General features: G+C 53.1%; 1 protein-coding gene across 2 annotated transcripts; it reads left to right on the top strand.

Moving 5' to 3' along the window:
* The first annotated feature begins 16 nt into the window (after positions 1 to 16).
* Positions 17 to 11,827, top strand: RHCG (Rh family C glycoprotein). 2 transcript variants are annotated; one of them, XM_067305437.1, is made up of 10 exons: positions 17 to 227; positions 4,554 to 4,740; positions 5,307 to 5,457; positions 7,197 to 7,344; positions 7,740 to 7,906; positions 8,628 to 8,765; positions 9,111 to 9,247; positions 9,807 to 9,931; positions 10,805 to 10,878; positions 11,632 to 11,827. In XM_067305437.1, exons 1-10 carry the CDS (start codon positions 17 to 19, stop codon positions 11,698 to 11,700), a joined length of 1,407 nt encoding a protein of 468 aa, XP_067161538.1. In that variant the 3' UTR covers positions 11,701 to 11,827. The 2 variants fall into 2 exon arrangements, 1 of the variants encoding a protein (XP_067161538.1); XR_010885692.1 differs by having other exon boundaries at positions 72 to 227; positions 8,628 to 8,749; positions 11,632 to 11,649.
* The last annotated feature ends 8,386 nt before the right edge of the window (positions 11,828 to 20,213 follow it).

The raw sequence follows: 20,213 nt of genomic DNA, 5'->3' as shown, positions 1-20,213 counted from the left end.
CCAGGGATCTCTGTGGATGGAGCGGCCGAGGCACCAGGGGATGGCAAAGAACACGTACATGCGCTGGCGCCTCCCGCTTGTCTGCCTCCTCTGGGAGGTGGCCATGATCATCCTTTTTGGGGTCTTTGTGCGCTTTGGTCCTGAAGCTGATGCACACTGGGAGGAAGAGAAGCAAGAGATGAATGTGACCAGTGACATAGAGAATGATTTCTACTTCCGATACCCATGTGAGTATTTGGGAACCCTAGTCTGAGTGTTGGCTGGCCCCATCCCTCAACACTGCATGTATCTGCAAATGCTGCTCCCAGCACCACCCTCCCCACCATCCCAGCCCCAGTTGCAGGGTCCCTCCTGCTGGACCAACCCATCTCTCTGCTATTTGGCTGTGGTCCTTAAGGTCTTCCCAGGACCTTGTTCTTTGCGGGTGAGGGCTGTAATTTGGAGAGGTGCCTGCTAGCTCCGGGGTGGAGCTGGGCTCCTCGACAAGCTCCCGAGACTGCCGTCCCTGCAAGAAGGGGAAGTAAGGGCAGGCCTCAGAAATGGCAGTGAGAGACGGGCTTAGATCTTCCATATTACATGAATGAACACCCCTAGAATGGCTCTCAGCAGAACTCTTGAGGAGAAAGGGAAGGAAGAGCCCTGGGCCATGTTACAGGACTGTGAGTTGCTGTCTGACCTCTGCTACAACAAGCTCAGCATGTATCCACTACCCAGAAAATGGCTTCATTGCCCCACAGCTCTATGTATGGATTTGGGAGAAGGTGAAGGGGAAGTTTTAGAAGGACAAGCCCTTGCCAAGCGCTTCTTTTGTCTTCCCCAGATATATCTGACTTGGGACACAGCCTGTCGGAGGTGATGTCTCCACCTGGAGAATCAGGCTCTTGCCTTGGGGCTGGTCTGAGACTTAGCAAAGAGCAAGAGAAAAGCCTTGTGGCTTCCTGGTGCTCTTGGGGCACTGTCAACAGGGTACTGTGATACCAGTAAATGACGTCTTTTTTCCAGGAATAGGGCTGACGTGTTCTCAGCACCTTTCAAATTTCGGCTTGCTGCCTCCTCCCTTGGCTCTGGATCTGAGCAAGCTTTTCTGTGCATACAGAGGAACGGCTGTCTAAATTCTGTGACATCTTCCTCCCCTTCCTATGTCCTCCCCCTCACTAGTAAATTACCCTTTAGTTACTGCCATTTTGATGCTGGAGATCTCCTGACCTGCCAGGTTCCCAGGGCTCTTCAGTCACTGCATCATATTGCAGTAGGGGTTTTTCAGGTGCTTAAAGCCTTTTTGACCAGGCAGTGTGTCTGGCTGGATTTGATCTCCAGTGTTGGTCATCTTCTTTGTCAACTGTTGGAAACACTCTGCTTCTGTAGGCAATTGTTTCCAAGGAAGCAACAGGCCTGAGTCATGGATCTATTTAAAACATTAAAAACACCATCTAAATCAAAGGAGCTATAGAAACCTGTACCTGCTGAGGATTAGCTATTTCAGAGAAGGATTTGCTTACAAAAACCAGTCGTTCAGTCGTTCAGCTGGCATTCTGGTTAGTCTAAGGCCATGACTCCCCTGAGCTCTTTGTCAAGATCCTGCCCTTTGGACTAACCCCACACAGGTCTGTGTGAAGCAGCAGCGGTGCACAAGTGCTGTTGTCATCGTAATGCTGGGAGGACATCAGGGAGGCGAGTTTTTAGGCCAAGGAGCTTGTAGGAGCTAGCAATGTTATATCTCTCTTATGCTCATAACCCAGCTTTGCTCCACAGCACTAAATATTCTCCCTCAAATGGCTTAACAGATTCACATAATTAAATCAACTTCAGAGCAACTGTTCTCAGTTTAACTTTGAATTCTGTTTCTATTTCAGACCTGAGGAAGGGCTCATGTGCCCAAAAGCAGAGCTGTTTTTTCCCCATTATCTAATCAGAAATACTCTCTTTCTGTCTCTCATTCTCTCTCTCTCTCTCTCTCTTTCTCTGCAAAGATGGTCAAATGTGGCAAGATGACAGAGCCCTGGCATTTTGATCTTTGTGTCCTTCCAGCTCTGCTTAGAAGAGACTGAGATGGTTAAACACATACGGATCATTTGCCTTAATGTTTCTGTGACTGCAGGATCTGTTTGCAATGGCAAAGATGTTGCAGTGGGAAAGGCATGACAAACTGAAGAGTCCTCCAAGCCCAGAGGTGATTAGGAAATCCAAGCAGGAGGAAGCCTGCGTGCAGTTGTATTAGTGGCGCCCATTTCCACGACTGCCAGTTCACCTCCAGTCAGCACTACAATTTCTTTTAGTTTTGAATAACGTGTTGATATTCCATAATGGGTGAATCATCTGCTCTCTAGGGGAAAGAAATGAGATTCTTCGGTACAGGTAGTATTCCCAAAGCCCAAACACTTCTCCTTGATAGCAATGGCAATTGCCTTCCCTCAAAAGCAAGGTCACAAAAACTTTAGGGCTTAGAAGCGCCTGGGCTACTTGTGAGTCACAAAAACATGTTATTCTTCTCAAGGGAAAACAAAAGCAAGGCTTTAGACTGCATGCAGTTTGAGGAAAGACCTGCTCTTCCTTCTGTGTTTGTACAGGGTGTAATACACAATCAGGATCCTCTGTGTTTTTGGAGGATGCACAGTCTGCAACCTTAATTTTGACCTACATATTTCTGCTTTCAGAAGGATTCAGCAGGAATATATAATGCAAATGGCAGCAGATCATTCTAGCTGTGTATTTTGCTGCTTATCCTTGAGAAGAGAGGTGGTGAAAATAAATACAGCTGCAAAGGGAAAGTGTGTGTGATTGCATGGTAAAATCAGAGTTACGAAGACTGGTTCTTAGGACATGCAGAGAAGTGCACTTGAAGTGATCTCTGCTGAACAGTGTCAGCTGCAGGTCTTGTCTCCTTGCTCTTTTGCAAGGAATTTCATAGGGGTGGGGAGCATTTTTAGAAACAAGAAAATTAACCTGTCTCTGCAACTTGGCACTACACTGCTGGAGCCTGTCCAAATGCTTGTCCTTATACAAGTTGCAAGATCTTGGAAAGTACCAATGGACAGAAGCTAAGACTTCTGCAGAGTTACATCTCACCCAAATCCTCATCCAGCCCTCAGTGGAAGCAATGGATACAGTCCCATTGTCCCTGCAGGAGCTGATCCAGGCCTGCTGGGCTCCCTGCACGCTAAAGGGCCAGCACAGGTTAGCGGTAGAGCAGATTCTCAGTTACTAAATTTCTTTGGCTCTGACCTTATACCTTATACCTGAGGCACACAGTCTTTGCTGGCTATAGAGGCTATAGTGTTCTGTGCACTGCATAATGCAGAAATTGCTGATGTAGCTCTGTATGTGCTTTGTTCACCTCTTCTACAGTGTTGGTTTGCTGGTGGGTGTCTCCTGGCAGGGGAACCCAGTCTCGGGTGTCCTGCTCTTTTCATGGGCAGAGCAGTCTCCAGTGTGAGGGTATGCATGATTTAATTTGTAATTATGCAGCTTTTCAGCTCACTTAATTGCAAAGTGATGCTTATCTGAAAGAAACAATGCAACATTAAAAAGTAAACCAGGTTTATTGCACCAAGAATTTCTCTCAAGAGGCTCACAGTCCCACAGGTACAGTTTCCCCCAGGGAAGGGCATCTCAGGGACAAGAGTTAGCAGGTATGAGCACTCTTGGAAGAACTGGATATCTCTGGTGGGGCTGACTCTTGCTCCAGACTGAAGGGAACAATTAAGCAGTGAAACTCTCAGAAAGTGAGATCCTGGTGTCAGGCATATTTTGCCACTGACTTCAGTGAAGCGAGGGTCTCCACTACAACAGGAGAGGGAGAGCGCGCCTCTGTTCCAGCACCGCTCAGAGCTCATCTTTCCACATGCTACTTCCTATGTCAAAGGGAGACCCCTTAGATCAGTTCAAGGGAACAAGCCAGAAACAGTTGCATAGCTATCACTATAAATTCCAACAGTCACCACTTCTCTCAGTAAGGTTAGCTCTGACAGCTGGAAGAAGCAATGGTTACAAGCACTGTGCTGTGGATTGGCCTGCAGAGGCTGATGGTCAGAAAAATTACAGTTTACTGTTTAATTTAAAAAAAAAAAAAGTAAGTTTCCATTGTTACTATACTCTTCCCTAAATATTTGCTCCAAGCTATCAACAGGGCCAGGATGCTTGGCATGATGGGCCTACTCAAAATGACCATTCATGTGCTTTTAACAAAACCAGGACACTATTCATTTTACTTGTATTTTCTCAGTTTTTGAAAAAACAGGGGAAAAAAACAATTTGAATCGAAAAATATTTTCCTTTGCACACTCCTTTAGACTCTCCAGTCTTCCCTTGCAAACTGCTTTTAGTAAACATTTTTGGCTTTCAAGACTGAACTTTTTAACCAAAAGCCAGTTTCCAAAAGCTGAGCAGTCTTCAGACTTAGAAATGAGGGGGCATGTGAAAAACACACATATTTTTCCCTTGAATTTCTTCCCCACTGTCATTGACATACTTAGTTTCTCTGCACTGCTGAATTCAAATGGCATTTGCGGCCCTACCTTCCCCTGCAGAGCTGATGATTCCTTCCCTCGGCACAGCTTTCCAGGACGTCCATGTGATGATCTTTGTGGGCTTTGGCTTCCTCATGATGTTCCTCAAGCGTTATGGATTCGGAGCTGTGGGTTTCAATTTCCTCCTCGCTGCCTTTGGGATCCAGTGGGCTCTCCTGATGCAAGGCTGGTTCCACTCTTTCAAGACTGGAAAGATCCTCATTGGAGTGGAGAAGTAAGGAGAGACATGGGCTCTGGGGTGCCACCTCTGGGCTGGGCAGTGGGCAAGCTGGGATGGGAGCCAAGCAGCTGGGAGCGCCTGTCCCTGTGTTATATGCAAAAGACAGTCCTGAAACTGTTGTCTTCCTTCCGTGGACCCTAAAGAGCATGTTGCATAAGGAAAGCTCTTTGGCCCGATTTCCCTCCACCAATGCAGCAGAGTGGGGTTCTGCATACCTTCAGCCGCTTTCCACCTTTTACCCCAAAGGTGGCTGCTATTATGGAGGTACTGTTCAATTCAAAATGTGAGATGAGAGTCATCTCTTACTCCCCAAGCCAAGCACCAGGGACCCCAGTCCTAAGAACTTACATGATCCTGCATTTTAGTGTTCAAATAATTTGGGAGAAAGCACCTTAATTGGACAATATGTCAGGATGTGAGGAAGGTCAGTGGGAAATCCAGGGCTGGCTCCTAATCACCTATTTGTCCTGGGCTGGGATTCTCTAGAGCTGGGGTGGGTAAGGGTGAGTTATGGGATAGTACTTCCTTATTAAACCATAATTTTCCTTTCTCTCTTTCAGTCTGATCAATGCTGATTTCTGTGTGGGCTCTGTGTGCATTGCCTTTGGGGCCATCCTGGGCAAAACTAGCCCCATACAGCTCCTCGTCATGACTTTGTTTCAAGTCACGCTCTTTGCAGTGAATGAGTACATCCTCCTCAACCTGCTTCATGTAAGGCTTTCCTTTAGGCAGCACCAACTTGGTTCTGTTTCTTCCTCCCTGCATGTTTCTTCAAAATGTCTCCCTTTGCTATGGCTCCACCAAGCCATTGCTTTCATAAGCATTTGAAATGCAATAATTTAGGCAGAAAAAGTAAAAGCATTAGAAAGGAGGGGGATGGCAGGAGCCACTCCCCTGTGGTCTGACCCCTCCTTTCCCTGAGAAAGGAGATTTCCCAGGGTTTTACATACAAGCCTGATGAGTCAAGAGCCCTGGGTCCCTCTACTAAGGCTCCCAAGGCAGCCAAGGAGTCTTGACGCAAAGGGCCAGTCATTCTCTTTATGTCTGTCAGAGATTTCCCTCTTGGCTGCTTCCCCTGCTGGAATATGGGCTTTGTAGAAGGAAACCAGATGACAAAGTGGATGGGATGTCTGCTGACAGAGGCAGGGTTCCTGCGGTCTGAGAGAGGATTTGGGGGTCTGGAAAGCAAAGAGGCTCCCAGAAGACCTGAGCACACGTGGGAGCCAACCTGGCATGAGGGAAATGATGGCGAAGCCTTGGAAGAAATAGAGCTTTATTTATTTCTAACTGCCAGTCGGAATTTCATTTTCCTGGTGTGAGGGATGAAAACACACTTGTAGAACCAGAGAGAAAGTAGGAGGTAAAGCTGAGAGCCTGAGCAATGGGGACCCTGGAGTAACTCTCACACTGGGGAAAAGGAACTCTTGGGGAGCCACTAGCCTGGTAGTTTGAAACATGAGGCTGGGATCCTTCGCCGATGCTTATCAGCAGTGATGTGAAAAGGGGAATTCTCGTCTGACAGCATGATGATTATCTTGACTGTGTGCCTTTGAAATACCCTCTGTGATTCCCTCCAGCCTCATTACATCATGTAAATGAGTCCAGACAGCAGCCATGCACAGAGGTTCGGCTCTTTCTGTCTTGTGTGGCTGCTTCTTACCCCGTCTCTGTAGGTGATGCTTCTGACACCAGCTCTGGGCAAATGCAGCTAACGAGAGAAAACTGCAGCAGCTGCAGGAGTCCTGAGGCAGATAGAAAAGTAGAAAAGTAATGCAACCACAACCACAAATGTTTGAGGCAATAAGGCAGAGGAGGAGAGGAGGACAAAGATTTGGAGAGAGGTTATTGGTGTGCTTTATCAAAGATGGCCTAGTGCCACCATACTGAGCCCATTCCCCACTGCCAGAGCACTCAGGGACAGCAAGGACTCTTGATTCAATCCCTCACAAGCCAGCAGGAAGTCTGCATTCACAACAAGCACCACCAGTGTTCAAGGGGAAGTGCTTCAGGGACTAGATCTTACTCCTGTCTGTTTCTGCTTGTAATACTTGTGGCTTTTTAATATTTGTATAAGAATCCTGAGGTGAAAGGGATAAACTATTCTGTATTTAATGCTCAGTCCTGCGCCTATTTCATCCGCTGGTGATGGAAGAAGGTTAATCCTGGTTTGTTTTAAGGATATTGTTGCAACCCACTTGTCATTGGGACAGGTCAGAAATTCTCTTCTGCCTTGATGCCTTCCAAGGGGGAGCTGAGAGGAATGGCATGGCCATACACAGGACCAAAAGAGCAGAATAAACAGCAGGACTGGAGCATTTTTGTCCCTCTCTCCCCATGACCAAGTGCAGGCTGGAAATTGGGCAGACAAGCTGGGCATGATGCAAACCAGATCTCTTTTCCAGAATAAGTGGAGATTCCAGAAGGGAACTTCTGTTTTTCCATGGCTGTAGGTTAAAGATGCAGGTGGCTCCATGACCATTCACACCTTTGGGGCCTACTTTGGCCTGACCGTGACACGCATCCTGTACAGACCCAACCTGGAGCAGAGTAAGGACAAGCAGGGCTCTGTGTACCACTCCGACCTCTTCGCTATGATCGGTGAGTCAACCTCAGCCTCAGTGGAGTTGGTATTTGTGTACTGCTCAGCTACAGTGAGCTGGTCCCTCCTATGTCTCTGGGGAAACCGGACTGAAACTAGGGCCTGGTACTGAGGAACACTATATCCCACTTTTTGACAATTCAGAGCTACCCAGCGCCCTTCATCAGGGCTTGGGTTGAGATGGTGCCTGGGAAAACAAGTAAGCGTTTTGGTTTCCCTCCTCTGCCAGCATCTCCTGATGCTGCGGGGGGAACAGTGCTGGGGCAGCAAGACTCGTGAACCCATGGATTTAACTTCTCTGTGCAAAGAAAGATCTTCCTTTTAGGGATTTTTCAATCCCTGTATTCTTTCTTTTCCCTTTCTGTTCTTTGTCCCCACCTCACCATCGCATCAGGTACCCTGTATCTGTGGATGTACTGGCCAAGTTTTAACTCAGCCATTTCTGAACATGGGGATGCCCAGCACCGAGCTGCCATTAACACGTACTGCTCACTGGCTGCTTGTGTCCTCACTACAATGGCCTTCTCCAGCATGCTGCAGAAGAAAGGCAAGCTTGACATGGTAAGCTGGGAGCAAAGAGCCTTGTGCTGCCCAGAGGACTTGTCACTAGGTTGATCAAGGGACCAGAAAGGGATTGACACTTTTGATTTGCTGAAAAGGTACTGCATTTCAGGGCATGATGGTGCAAGCAGCCCCCAGCCAGAAAACCAGAGGCTATTCGAAATAAGCAGGCAGGTAGCGAATCCTGTGGTGCTCAAGGCATGCAGGGGAAAGAACTGGGTGATGCTCTGCACATGGTGGACCTAAGGCACAGCAGGGCCATACACACATCAACGTGCTGTGCCAAGAAAGCTTCTGATGGGCATGTTGCAGAGCTGTGTTTGGCAGCATTCTCCAGCAAGCCAAGCAGGGCCTGTGCGGCAGCTTGTAAGCAATCAGGGGGCTGACTTGTACATGTTATGTGTGTGGGTGCGCAACTGTGTGACAGCAGAGCCTGCGTGACACACGGGTGAGACAATTTCCATCTCATCACAACTCCCCACCCAGATTTGTGGATGCAAGGAGTGTGTGTGGTATGGGGAGTGGGAGTCTATGTGCTGCTGTGCTGCAACAGAGGCTGCCTGTTCTTCTTCTCTTGTTTTTCTCCAGCAAGCAGGAAAATGGGCCCTGATATTTCCTCTGGAAGTATTTTCAGAGCTGATTCTCCTGCTTTACCATCTGCACCATCCCTGAGCAATTGGGATCTCTCTGAGATAATAAGACAGGACGGTTACTTCTGCAGGTTCACATCCAGAATGCAACACTGGCTGGTGGCGTGGCTGTGGGCACAAGTGCGGAGATGATGCTGACTCCATATGGCTCCCTCATTGTTGGGTTCATCTGTGGCATCGTGTCCACAGTGGGGTATGTCTACCTCACGGTGAGTGCTGTGTGGGGGATTGCAGCCCTGGTCCTGCTAAGGAGACCAGGAATGGATTCATTTCCCTTTGATGGTTCCTGCTTTCCACTGTCCCTTATGGAGACGCATTTGACTCCATTTACTGCCTCAAAATTCTCAGGAAGGCCCCAATAGGAGACTGTTTGGAGGATGTTTTCATTTCACCTTAAGCTTGGCTCAGTCATTGTCTGCAAGCCTTTAGTTCTTGAATGGAACCCATAATATCACTCTTCCTTCCCTGCTGATCCCAGTGCTCCATGGAAGGAACTAATTCCTTTCCAGACTGTGCTCATGTTCGTGATCTCTCTCTACTTCCCTTCCCCTCAGCCTGTTTTGGAGTCCAGGTTGCACATCCAGGACACATGTGGCATCCACAACCTCCATGGCATGCCAGGCCTTATTGGGGGCATTGTGGGAGCCATCACTGCAGCTGCAGCCACAGAGGATGTGTATGGAAAGGAAGGGTAAGACAGCTTGAGACTCTTCCATAACAATAGATTTTACCTGGGGCTCCTTGGGCTGGAAGACAGCATCAATTAATAGCTTTTGCTTTGTGTCCAGAATTGTCCCTTTCTCCCCTCAAGAACATGCAGTGGACTTGCTAATTTGGGCTTGCTGAATTGTGAGAGACTAATCTCTTGTAGCTGACACTTCTCTGGTGTCTTCAAAAGATGAGCCATAATCCCAATCCTTGGCATTGTTCTGGGGCACAATGGATGGGAGAAAGGTTCCTCTTTCTATCTCTGCATTGTTTTGAGGGTCAGGTAAAGGCTGAAGGTCTGAAATGTTTATATTTTGGGCTGCTCCTCCTAGTTAAAGCTTCATGCGGGGGGGGGGGGGGGAGTAGAGGAGGAGGAAGTGAGCAGTGTTTTCTGCCATTGCGACATTCTTCTAGTTCTCTGCAGAAGAGGGAGCTCTGAGTGAGCAGGGCACACACTTCTCCAGCCTGACTCAGCATAGCTTTCCTCCATCTGGGGAAGGTCTCCTGCCGGAAGCAATCCCCATCATTTCTGTCCTCTGCAGGTTTATCAAGGCCTTTGACTTCACTGGCAGCTACAAGACCTGGTCACCCAGTGTCCAAGGAGGTTTCCAGGCAGCTGGCATTGTTGTATCTTTGGTCATGGCTTTCGCTGGGGGGGCCCTTGTGGGTAAGCAGGAGGGGAGCATGGAGAGAGGAGGGTTGAGTTCAGCCTGTGGCTGAATTGGGCATTCATGTGCTCCTCCCTTTGACCGGATGGATCCTTCCTACTTATGCTGTGAGGGCTGCACCCTCCTGGCAGAAACAGCAACCCCAAGCTTGCTCACATCACTTGTGATAACCTGCAGATAGGACTGTCCCAAAGCCCACAGGGGTAGAGGGAACTAGGCAGCAAAGGGGGACTTTTGAATCCCAGGAAACTCGCATGGGTTTAGAGAAAAGGCGGATTAGTGGGGGTCAGATCACAGCCTTGGTTTCTGCTTGCAGGGAGATGGGGTTGGAGCTTGCGTTAGTCCAGTACTAAGCAACGTGATAGCACTCGTTTTGTTCCCTTTGCTGTCTGGACTGGTGGACTCTGGCCATCTTCTCCCATCCAACATGTCATTGCTGCCGCTTTGTGGGCAGCTGGAGCATGGCAGAAACCCTGTCTTGCCTCCTTCCCACCTTCCCGATCAGGACGGCCTCTTCTGGGATAGCTCAGGGTTGTGAGCAAGCAGCAGGTCTCTGTTTAGGGCCCACTCACCCGCTGTCAGTAGTCGCATGGAGTTCATGGCTAATAGGAGAGGAAACACCTACTCCCCCACACAGTCGTCCTCCTGGTACTGCATGATGCAGACGTGCTCCTTTGAGAGTCCCCCTGCTAGAACAAGATGGAGAAATTGGACCCGTCTGGCTGGCAGGGAGAGGAGACCAGGGAAGGCCCCAAGCAAAGGGTCCTGGATACTAATTCAGGGTCACTTCCTTACAACGGGGAGGGAGCCCTGCCCCACACCCCCGGGGGGCTTATGCCCCCCTGCCTCACGGCCTGCTTTGGTGCTTCCAGGAGGCATCCTGAAGCTGCCGATCTGGGGCGATCCCGCAGACGAGACCTGCTTTGAGGATGACATCTACTGGGAGGTGAGCCATGGGGATAAGGGACCCTCCCGGTCCCGGGGACAAAGCGGGACCAGGCGTTTGGGGTTGTGGTTGGCGGGGCTGAGGCAAAGGGCTTGGAGTCAGGGCTGGTGGGGCTGAGGTGGAGGGCTTGGGGCTGGTGGGGCTGAGGTGGGGGATGGGGTTGGAATCAGTGGGGCTGCAGTGGGGGAGTGGGTTGGGGTGGGTTCAGCGGAGGCGGGGGTGTGGGTCAGAATCGGTGGGGCTGAGGTGGGGGTGTGGGGTTGGGTTGGTGGCACTGAGACAGGGGTGTGGGTCAGAATCGGTGGGGTGGAGGCGGGGGTGAGGGTCAGAATTGGTGGGGCGGAGGTGTGGGTCAGGGTTGGCAGGGTGGAGGCAGGGGTGTGGGTCTGAATCGGTGGGGCTGAGGTGGAGGTGTGGGCGGGGGTCGGTGGTCCTGAGGCAGGGATGTGGGTCGGGGTCGGTGGGGCGGAGGCGGGGGTGTGGGTCAGAATCGGTGGGGTGGAGGCGGGGGTGTGGGTCGGGGTCGGCGGCGCCAAGGCAGGGGGCGGGTCCGAATCGGTGGGGCGGGGGTGTGGGTCGGGGCCGGCGGCGCCCCAGGCCGGGCGCGGAGCCGCGCCGGAGCGGCGGGCGCGCACAAGATGGCGCTGTTGCCCGCGGCACGAGGGGAGCGCGCGGGCAGGGCCGGGCAGGGCCGCGCTGAGCCCAGGGTGGCGCGGGGGGCAGCGCGGCTCACGGCGGGCGCCGCCGCCGCAGGTGCCCGAGGAGGAGGAGAGCGACGCGTACCACATGCACAACCCCGGCGACAAGCCCGCCTCCCCCTGACCCGCCGCGCCACGCGGGCGGGGGCCCGGGCGGCGCCCGCCCCGCCGCCTCGGGCTCTGCGGGGCCCAGCGCGGGGGGGAGCCGCGGCCTCCCCCGCGGAGGCGCCGCCCTGGGCCGCGGCCTCCCGCCGGTGCCCTCGGGTGACGGGGGCGCGCCGTCCCCGGCGCCTTCGGAGAGCCCTGCCCGCCCAGGGCGGCCTCGGCCTCGGCCGTCCCCCTGGCCCCTGCCCTGCGCGGGGAGGCCGCGGGGCCGGGCCGGCGCTGGCGCGGGCCGCGGGTGCTCGCCGGGGAGGACGGACGGGCCGCGGCGCGGGGCGGGCGCGCTCCTGCCGCCGGGCCGGGCAGCAGGGCGGGGGTTTTGCGCTGTGTCTCTGTACCGCCGGGGAGCGACTCGGCGTCTGCCAGGCCCTGCGGCCCCCGGGAAGGAGAACCGGGAGCGGTGGAGACCTCCCTCTTCCCGCTGCTGCAAGCGGCTGCCCTTCAAGGGACTGTGCCTGGGCGTGCTGCGGGCGTCACCATCTCAGCACCCTCTGGGGAAGCAGGACCACCCCCGTGCTGCGGACGGGGAAACTGAGGCACACACTTCGCCCAAAGCCTGAACAGCCAGAGCCCCTGGGCTCCGGTCCTTTGCTCTACTGCCTTCTGGTGAAAGCTTTCTCCCCATGACAGCAGGACTCCAGGCTCCCAGGCTGTCCTGCCCTTCTCTCTCATTTTTGTAATTTGTTCTTGTGAATAAAATAGCAACAAGTTTTTCTTTCCATGACTGTGCCCCTTGTGTGAGTAGTGGAGCGGGGTGGGATGTTTCTCCTGGGAGTGACACAGAACAGCTAAACCGAGAAACGCTGGCAGAGCCACGTTCGCCTCCCTGGCAAGTGGCTGCTTGGGATCCCCAGCTCCACGGTGAAGGGGCTGGGCAGGATGTGACCTCTGCTGAGCTGGAAGGGACTAAGTGTCCCTCTGTCCCTGCCAGAGCACTTGGGGGGGGGGGCGAGTAGGTGCCCAGAAACTCGGAATAAAGTCAAGGAGCTGGGATACTGCAAGGTGACCTGGAGCTGAAGTGGAGCATCAACAGTTCTAGTAGAGGGATATTGCAGGCTACGGAGCCAGCTGGCTTAGGACCTGACACTGTCCTTAAAATACTGTGTAGCCCCTTGCTAAAGGCAGAGCCTCCTTCTCTGTGCAGTTGGACCCAGCAGCCAGGCTTTCCATGGTGAGCCCTCGTGGTAAGCCAGGATCCACTGCACAGGCTGTGCTGGTGCTTTTGAGGAGATAATGCTGGGGTGCAGTGGCTGTCGCTGTGCTAGCGCTGCCATCCAGAGCCTGGGTGAGGGCCTGGTTCGCAGTCTGGCTAGGCATTTATGTGCATCCCCCTGCTAACTTCTCTTGACTGCTGTATTGAGGCCTCCATCAGATCTTTGGAAACCTTGTTTGCACGTAGCATGCAGGCTGGCAAGACCCTTTCTTCCTCCTTGGTTTCAGCCATTTCTTCCAGCACCATCAGATCATTCTTTCCCCTTACAGTGTTATCCTGATGGGATGAGCCTAAAGATAGAGCATAGCCCCCTCTCTCATATTAACTGGTCCTTCTTCCATCCAGCAGAATCATCAGGCTTCAGTCACAGTTGAAGAAGGCGACAGGAATAAAAATCAGGCCCAAAATCTGTGTGTTTTCTAGGGTGAAGAACAGGAGAGGAAAAGGGAAAGAAAGGAGGTGGGAGGGCTGATAGTTCTCTTCACTGCGTCTAGCTATAATTCTCACACCTGAGGGGAGGAGTCAAAAGTAGCTATTCACATCCCCTTGGGATATGACACCCTCATTTTCCATGCTGGGTAAAGACAAAAACCCTTTACAACATGTTTCTGGAATTTGTCAGCGGCTGCCAGCAGCAGCATGTTAATTAAATGTCGGCAAAGATGGAAGCAAGAGGCTCTGCTCTAATTGGACACTTTGCTTGGTGGAGCTGAAAAACATTGTGACAGAGGAGGAGGTGCCGAAACGCTGTGTTCCCCCTCCATGGTGAGGGGATGGGGACAGCCAGGCAGGAGATGCTCTGTTCTGAACCAGGGTCTGTCTCTGTTTGACCTGAGACAACCTCGCTATTATTAAAAAAAAAAAAAAAAGACTAATAGAAAAGCCAGTTCTTCATAGGAATGGTCTCAAACACAGCTTCATGGGATAAACAGAAAAGAGGAAAGGAAAAGCTCCAGGGCTTGTTGTCTATGGGGAAATTCAGCTAAGTGTCTATTAAAAAGGTGCACCCTTGTGGTGTCCCTCTACCCACCAGTTTAGCATCCCTAAATAACAGGCCTAGTCTGCTAAACCTACAGATTTCCCCATCCCCATGCCAGACATTGAGGCTGTAGTCTGTAACTCAAGAAGCTTTTGCCAGGCTAATTTTGCTCCCAAGAAAATACCTTCTTAGCCCCTACAAATCTCAGCAACTGAATAACCCCCTCCCTTGCCTACTCCCTGCATGCCCCATTCAGAGGCAGGGAGGGCACCTGCCTCCTGCAGTCCTGAAGATGCACTGTCTGATCTTGCCCACATCCAGATTTCTGTGACCTTTCCATTTTCCTGCTGCCCATGTGGGTTGTCCCCTGGAGCGTCCACCTGGCTCACCTGGGACAGCCCTCTCCATCCTGTACATTGGCCGTCTGAAAGTCCAGCCCTCTTGTCAGATGACAATATATTGTCCTGGACTCTTATGCCATCCTGATGGCAAAGCGGAGTCCTATAGGAGTTGGAAATGGTCTCTGGAGAATGCTCACGGCAGAGGTCGAGCATGTGTGGAACTGCACCCTTTTCCAGTGCGGGGATGCGAAAATGAAGAGCAATTCCTGATTTCCATGTGCTGGGATCTGCTGGAGGAAAGAGGTTTCCTCCCAGCCTGTTTCCACCAGGGAAAGGATGTAACAGCCATTTTCTGCTTGTGCTTCATCCACTGAGTCAGTCAGAAATCATCACAGGGAAATTTACTGACAGGCGCTGTAAACAATCCCCTTTTAAAAAGTGAGTCCTATACTTTGTGTCCCAAATCTGCAAAACCACTTGAAAGCAGGAACGGACCTCTTAGGCACTGCATTCCTTGCTGTGTGACCGTGGCCAGCACCCCTCTGTCCCCCACCCTTGAAGGAGCTTTTGGGCACGTCCCCAAAGTGCTGGCAGTCAGCTGCGCCAGCCTCGCGGCTTGCCCTGCTAGGAGAGCAGCCTGTCACCCCACGCAACGTTGGGAGGCTGTGTGCCACCGTGGGGAGGCTGTGTCCAGCCCCTGTGGCCTCTGCTGTCTCTTCCAAGCAGCTAGCAAGGGCTGCAGAGGGCAGTGACCAAAAAAGTCAGATGAGCCTCATTGCTTTAATGAGGCCACCAGCCCGCGTCTCCATCGGGGCAGCACGCTATAGGCAGTGGGCGCCAGGAGACGGTCCTGTCCTGTGTGCGTGTGTCCGGCAGAAGGAGCTCGGGCCCCACTCCCCGTTTGCTCCGCTCTCCCCGGTCCTTCAGGCTCTGCCTCCTCCTCGTGGGAAGACACCTAAATTGCCCAGACTCCTGGGCAGTGAAGCATTTTATTGCCCATGCTCTTCCAGGACTCAACCCAGTCTCAGTAACTAAATCACTCTCTGGGGCTGGCCTTGCAGTTTTAATTCCCTGGCAAACAATGCCAGGGTCGGGCTAGTGTGTTTGAAGTGCGGTCACGGCCCCAGCGGTGGACGGAGGGTTTCTCAACAGGGGATCACAGAGAGTGGAGGATTGGCCTGCTCTGGAAGGATGTGTGAGAAAGGAGCTGTTGATACCCTCAGGGATTACGTGGTACAAATTGGCTGGGAAGCACCAGAGGCATTGACCAAAGACATCCCAGGGCAGGTTCCCATGGGGGGGCTGGCTGAAACAACCAGCCTTCAAGTCAGCTGGAAGGCCCAGCCTGGCTGCTAATCCCCTGGGATCTATGGAGCACAGAGTAGAAAAGAGGTTAAAAAAAAAATCTCATGTAAAGATGGTGGTTTCCCCAAGGGGATGATGTTAGAGAGAGCGTGAAGGGGGAAGGGGGCGGGTGGGGAACAGCACCTTTTAATCCTGCTTTTAATAGGCAGGCAGGTGGGCTTAGATCATACTCCCACTCCTGAAAGCTGCTGCAGAGCTCACCGGGGACGGCCTTTGCTCGTCTCTGCCGTCCCCCTGCTTCTAACGAGGTCCTCGTGCCTCTGCAGGTGGACGCCCGTCTGCTGGCCAGCCTGGGGGCACAGGAGGGTTCTCAGCGTGTTATTTCTGTGCCTGTACGTCAGGCCTCCAGTCTGGCTGTTGCATGGGTGTGGGGGCATCCCCATCATGGGTGTGCACACATGCGGGAGGGCTGTTTGTGGATGTCCTGGTGTGCGTGCGTGTATGAGCAGGTACACTGCGTAAGTTCTGAATTTGAGCTGAAACTGGCCACCATTGCATGCCTGAGGCACGGGTCATGCCTGATCACTTGCTGGTTGCGTGTCAGCATGTGTGCAGCTCTACGTGTCCATGCACACCCTGCAGCTGTGAAGGTTTTGCATGTGCATTTAGTCTTTTTGAACATGAGCAGATGCGTTACCTAGCATGTTGCAAACCGCCTGTTGGCAGTGGCGTGTCAGCATGTGCATGTTGCCCCCCTGTGCCTGGTGGTGTTGGCACGTCGTATGTGCATGCCAGCACATTACACACGTGTGTCTGTGTCAGCGCATCCCTGCGTGCGTGAGCGCTGGCCGAACAGCCGCAGCGCGTCTGTGCACATACATGCACCTTTGTGTTGGCGCGAATGTGTGCGTGTCAGGCCTGGTGTGTCCATGTACGTGTGTGAAAGGCACTCCAGTCCCTTCTTAAGGAGTGCTGTAAATTGTAATCAGATTAAGGCAGCCAATCACTTAGAGCCCTTGAAAAGGGCATACGTTCCCTAATCAGTACCTAGCATTGAGTCTCACAAAGGGTCTAAGTAACTCGGCAGGGGTCGGGCCCTCTGGAGCGCAGGGGAGGGGGCTCGCCTTTCTTTTCTCTCTGTCCCTTGTAATTATGTCAATTTGCTAGCCAAATTGTTTGCTTGAGTGGACAGTGGGGGCTTGCCCCCCTTCCCACCTCCCCCCGGCCCTATTCATGTGCTAATGTGGGAAGGAGCATGGCCTCCTGACTTCAGGAGGTGGCTGCCGGCCTCTCGAGGAGCCGCTCGCACTAGAAGGAAGGGACCTGCGCCCGCTCCAGGAGGCCGCTGCAGCCACCCCGGTCCACAGAGCAGGACGAGGACTTTTGGCCTCTTGGTGGTCCGATGAGCATGAGAGCAAATGTTCTTGGTTCCTGGGCTTACTTCCCATGTCAGGGCAGCGCAGTCTCTGCCATGCCTGGGGAATTCACCAGCTACCTGCTCTGCGGTGTTACCAGAGCATCGCCTGGTGACCGCCTTATGGAGTTAGACTGTGGAGAAGAGCCCAGTCTCTGTTCAGGATGGGGTGAGAGACAGCGGCAAAGAGAAGGCAGGGAGCTGCAGAGGAGAAGCGAGTGCTAGAGAAGTTGGGTAGGAAAGCGTCCAACCCCAGGAAAGGATACTGAGGTGGGCTCCAGGCCCTAGTGCAAAGACCACTGGAGCGCTGGCTGGGCTGGAGAGGAGTGAGGCAAGGGAGAAGGTCTACCAGAAGGGTCATCTTCAACACCAAAGGAGAAGAGGAGCACTGAACAGAGCTGAGGAGGGAGAGCAGGAGACTTGGCTATGCTCTACTTCCCTTAAAGAGGCTCTCTGTCTTGCTGAGAGATACTGAACCAAAGGAAGGAGAGGTGAAGCCCCCATTCATGTAGCTGAGGGAAAGTCAGGGAGAGATGTTCTTTCCATGGGCATCCTGATCAGTGGGCAAGGGTCCCTGGACAAGGAAGCCCTGGACTACCTGCTGGCATCATCAGGTGCCGTGGACTGGAAGGGGACAGAGGAAGAGGTGACAGTGAGATGAGCCCGTGTTGCAGGAGGAAGACATGAATGGCAAGCGCCAGGGAGCTGGGAGGGGTGCTGACAGCCGTGCGTGGAGCAGGAGCAGCCTGGACAGATGTGCATGGGGGACATCAGCCAAGTGCAGGACCCTGTGTCTTCTCACCACCACAGGTGGGCCGTCAGGGCCCATCAGGTCTCCATCCTGCGGGACCCAAAGCGTATGGTCATGACCTGAGAGTCCCCTTTGCATGCCCATGGATGTCTTTACCAGGCAGGCCTGAACGGGCAGAGGGGCTCCCCTGTTCGCTTTAGCCGTGTGGCAGGGTGTGCAATGCCCAGACGGGATCCATCCAGCTCTGCCCACGCACCTGAGCTCTCACCACCTGCATTTTCCTGCCTGGTGGCCGTCCCTCCCTGAGCTCCATGCTGCACTGTAAGCCGCACCTGCAGCCCTTCCCTGGCCAGGGCCACAGCATCTCCTAGCCCCGTCCTGGGGCCAGGAGCTGCACCAAGCTGCACGCTGGCTTTTGCAACTCACCTCCCCACCCGCACACGTCCCGGTATTTGCATATATTCTGCCCACAAATCCTTGTCAAGGGGAGCCTCTTTATTGCCTGCGTAGATCAGAGAGTGTTAGTTAAGGGGCTTCTTTGTATCGCCTCAGACAGCTGGGGTCATCAAAAGTCCTGCGGTGGGAAGGAGAGACAGGAGGAGGGGGGAAGCCCTGACAATACAGACTGAAGGATTAAAGGAGCATATAAAGTTCCTATTGAGTGAGACAAGAGGCTGTTCACTCCGAAGATTGACAGCAACCAGGAGGCGATTCCCAACACAATGTCCAATTAATTCTCTACCCTCTTCGCTGCCGTCTCCTCCCTCCCTCCTCTCCTGGGCTGGTGCATGAGCAGGGAAGGGCTGAAGCTAAGATCCTCAAGAAGGTAATTAATTATTCCTGACTAAGAGGAGGCTGCCGGGGTGTAAGGCAGCCCCCAGACTCGCTGGGCACCTTGGCCCCCTCCCGCCGGTTCTCAGCAGCGCGGCCACTTCAGGAAAGTTTTCCTTTCTGTCACAGGCCTGGCTGTGACCGGAGGGTCTGTCTCTGCAGCAGCCCTGCACAATAAGCTATGGTTAGTGCTGGACCCAGAAGGGTTAGATTTAGGGCTAAATCCAGGCTTAGTTCCAGATTAGAGCAAGGTAGACACAGCAGGAGAGCTAGGGAGCATGGATGAGGCCCGTGGGCATGTAGAACATTTTGGCAGAGGCAGAGCAGCGTGTGCCAAGGTCAGGCCTGGGGATCAGGCACAGAGCCGTGCTCCTTACCCATGTGTTTCGTGGGAATGGTTAAAACAGCTCCATCCAGCCTATTCTGATAGGGAAAATTGGGCTTCTGACTACCAGAATCCCCCCCAGAAGACACAGTGTATGAGTATTTATATACGTACGTGTGCGTTTATGCATTTTATTTTTAATTTTAAAGCTTTAATTTTTTAATCGAAGATTGCAAAGTCCACATTTTTGGCTGAGGTGCTTTGGTTTTCAATTCTCCGCCCAAAGCATTACCCAGCCTGCTGTCCCACTGCATTCCCGCCAGGCTCCTGGGGCTTCAAGGCACTAAAGTGGTGGCAGCTTGATCTAATGAGCACTGAAAAGAGGAGCAGGGAGGACACAGCAGTGTGGAGCCTAGCAAACACCAGGGGACACTGGGTACATTGTCTGGGCAGGTAGCTGCCTGCAACTGCTGTCCCCTGAGCCGGCTGCCCACGCCAGCCCCGGCGTTTGGTGTAGATGTGCTTTTGGAGACGTTTGCAAGTGTGCTCCCCTACTAACAGCATCTCTTTGATTTAACCCGGTGCGACGGAGAGCAGAATCTGGGCCACCACGTGAAACTCCTGCAAGCCTTTGAGGATGTTCGTTTGATTTGTCCACTTTTCCTTTTGCAAACATGTCAGCCTGGGGGGAGGCTGTGGGAATAGTCGGGGAAGGCACCTTTCTCTGTGCTGGCCCCCTTTCTGTTGGCATCGTTGGTGGTGTTGAGGCACACGTGGGAAATTTCCTTCCACCGTGGGAAGCTGGTTTTGCAGGAAAAGCCTCCGTGCCACGAAACCAGGAGGGCCCAGCTCCCACCCCGGGGACGCTTGGGCCGCACCGTCTCCTCCGTGCGGGGAGATGCCCCCGGTGCGGCCAGGCGCCGGGGAAGAGCGGGGCCGGCCTGGCCGCGGCAGCCCCGCTGCGCCGTGGAGCCCGGTGCCTCCCGCCGGCTCCCTCCAGCCGCACACACACTCCCAGTGAAGTTGTTTGAAAGTCTTCTGGCAGTTTTAGTGGCAAGGAATAACAGATTAGCCATGATCTGATCAGCCCAGTATCTAAGCTGTATTCTCCCCGCTGACAAGTATTTGAAAGAGGGGAGGGGCCACTTTCAGCCCGACCGATGAATCTTTCACCGATAAGAAAAGGCCTTTTTTTCTCCCGCGAGGCCGCAGGCTGTTTCGTGCCCTGTTGCTAAGCAAGGCCCGGAGCCGGCGATTGCACGCGGCCCGAGTCTGGCGCAGCCCTCGGGTTAACGAGATCAGGAGATTCACACCAG

The sequence above is a fragment of the Apteryx mantelli genome, chromosome 15 (genome assembly GCF_036417845.1).
Source record: "Apteryx mantelli isolate bAptMan1 chromosome 15, bAptMan1.hap1, whole genome shotgun sequence".
NCBI classification, from domain to species: domain Eukaryota; kingdom Metazoa; phylum Chordata; class Aves; order Apterygiformes; family Apterygidae; genus Apteryx; species Apteryx mantelli.
Note: the sequence above shows the minus strand (reverse complement) of the source record. Positions and strands in the feature narration are given on the sequence as shown.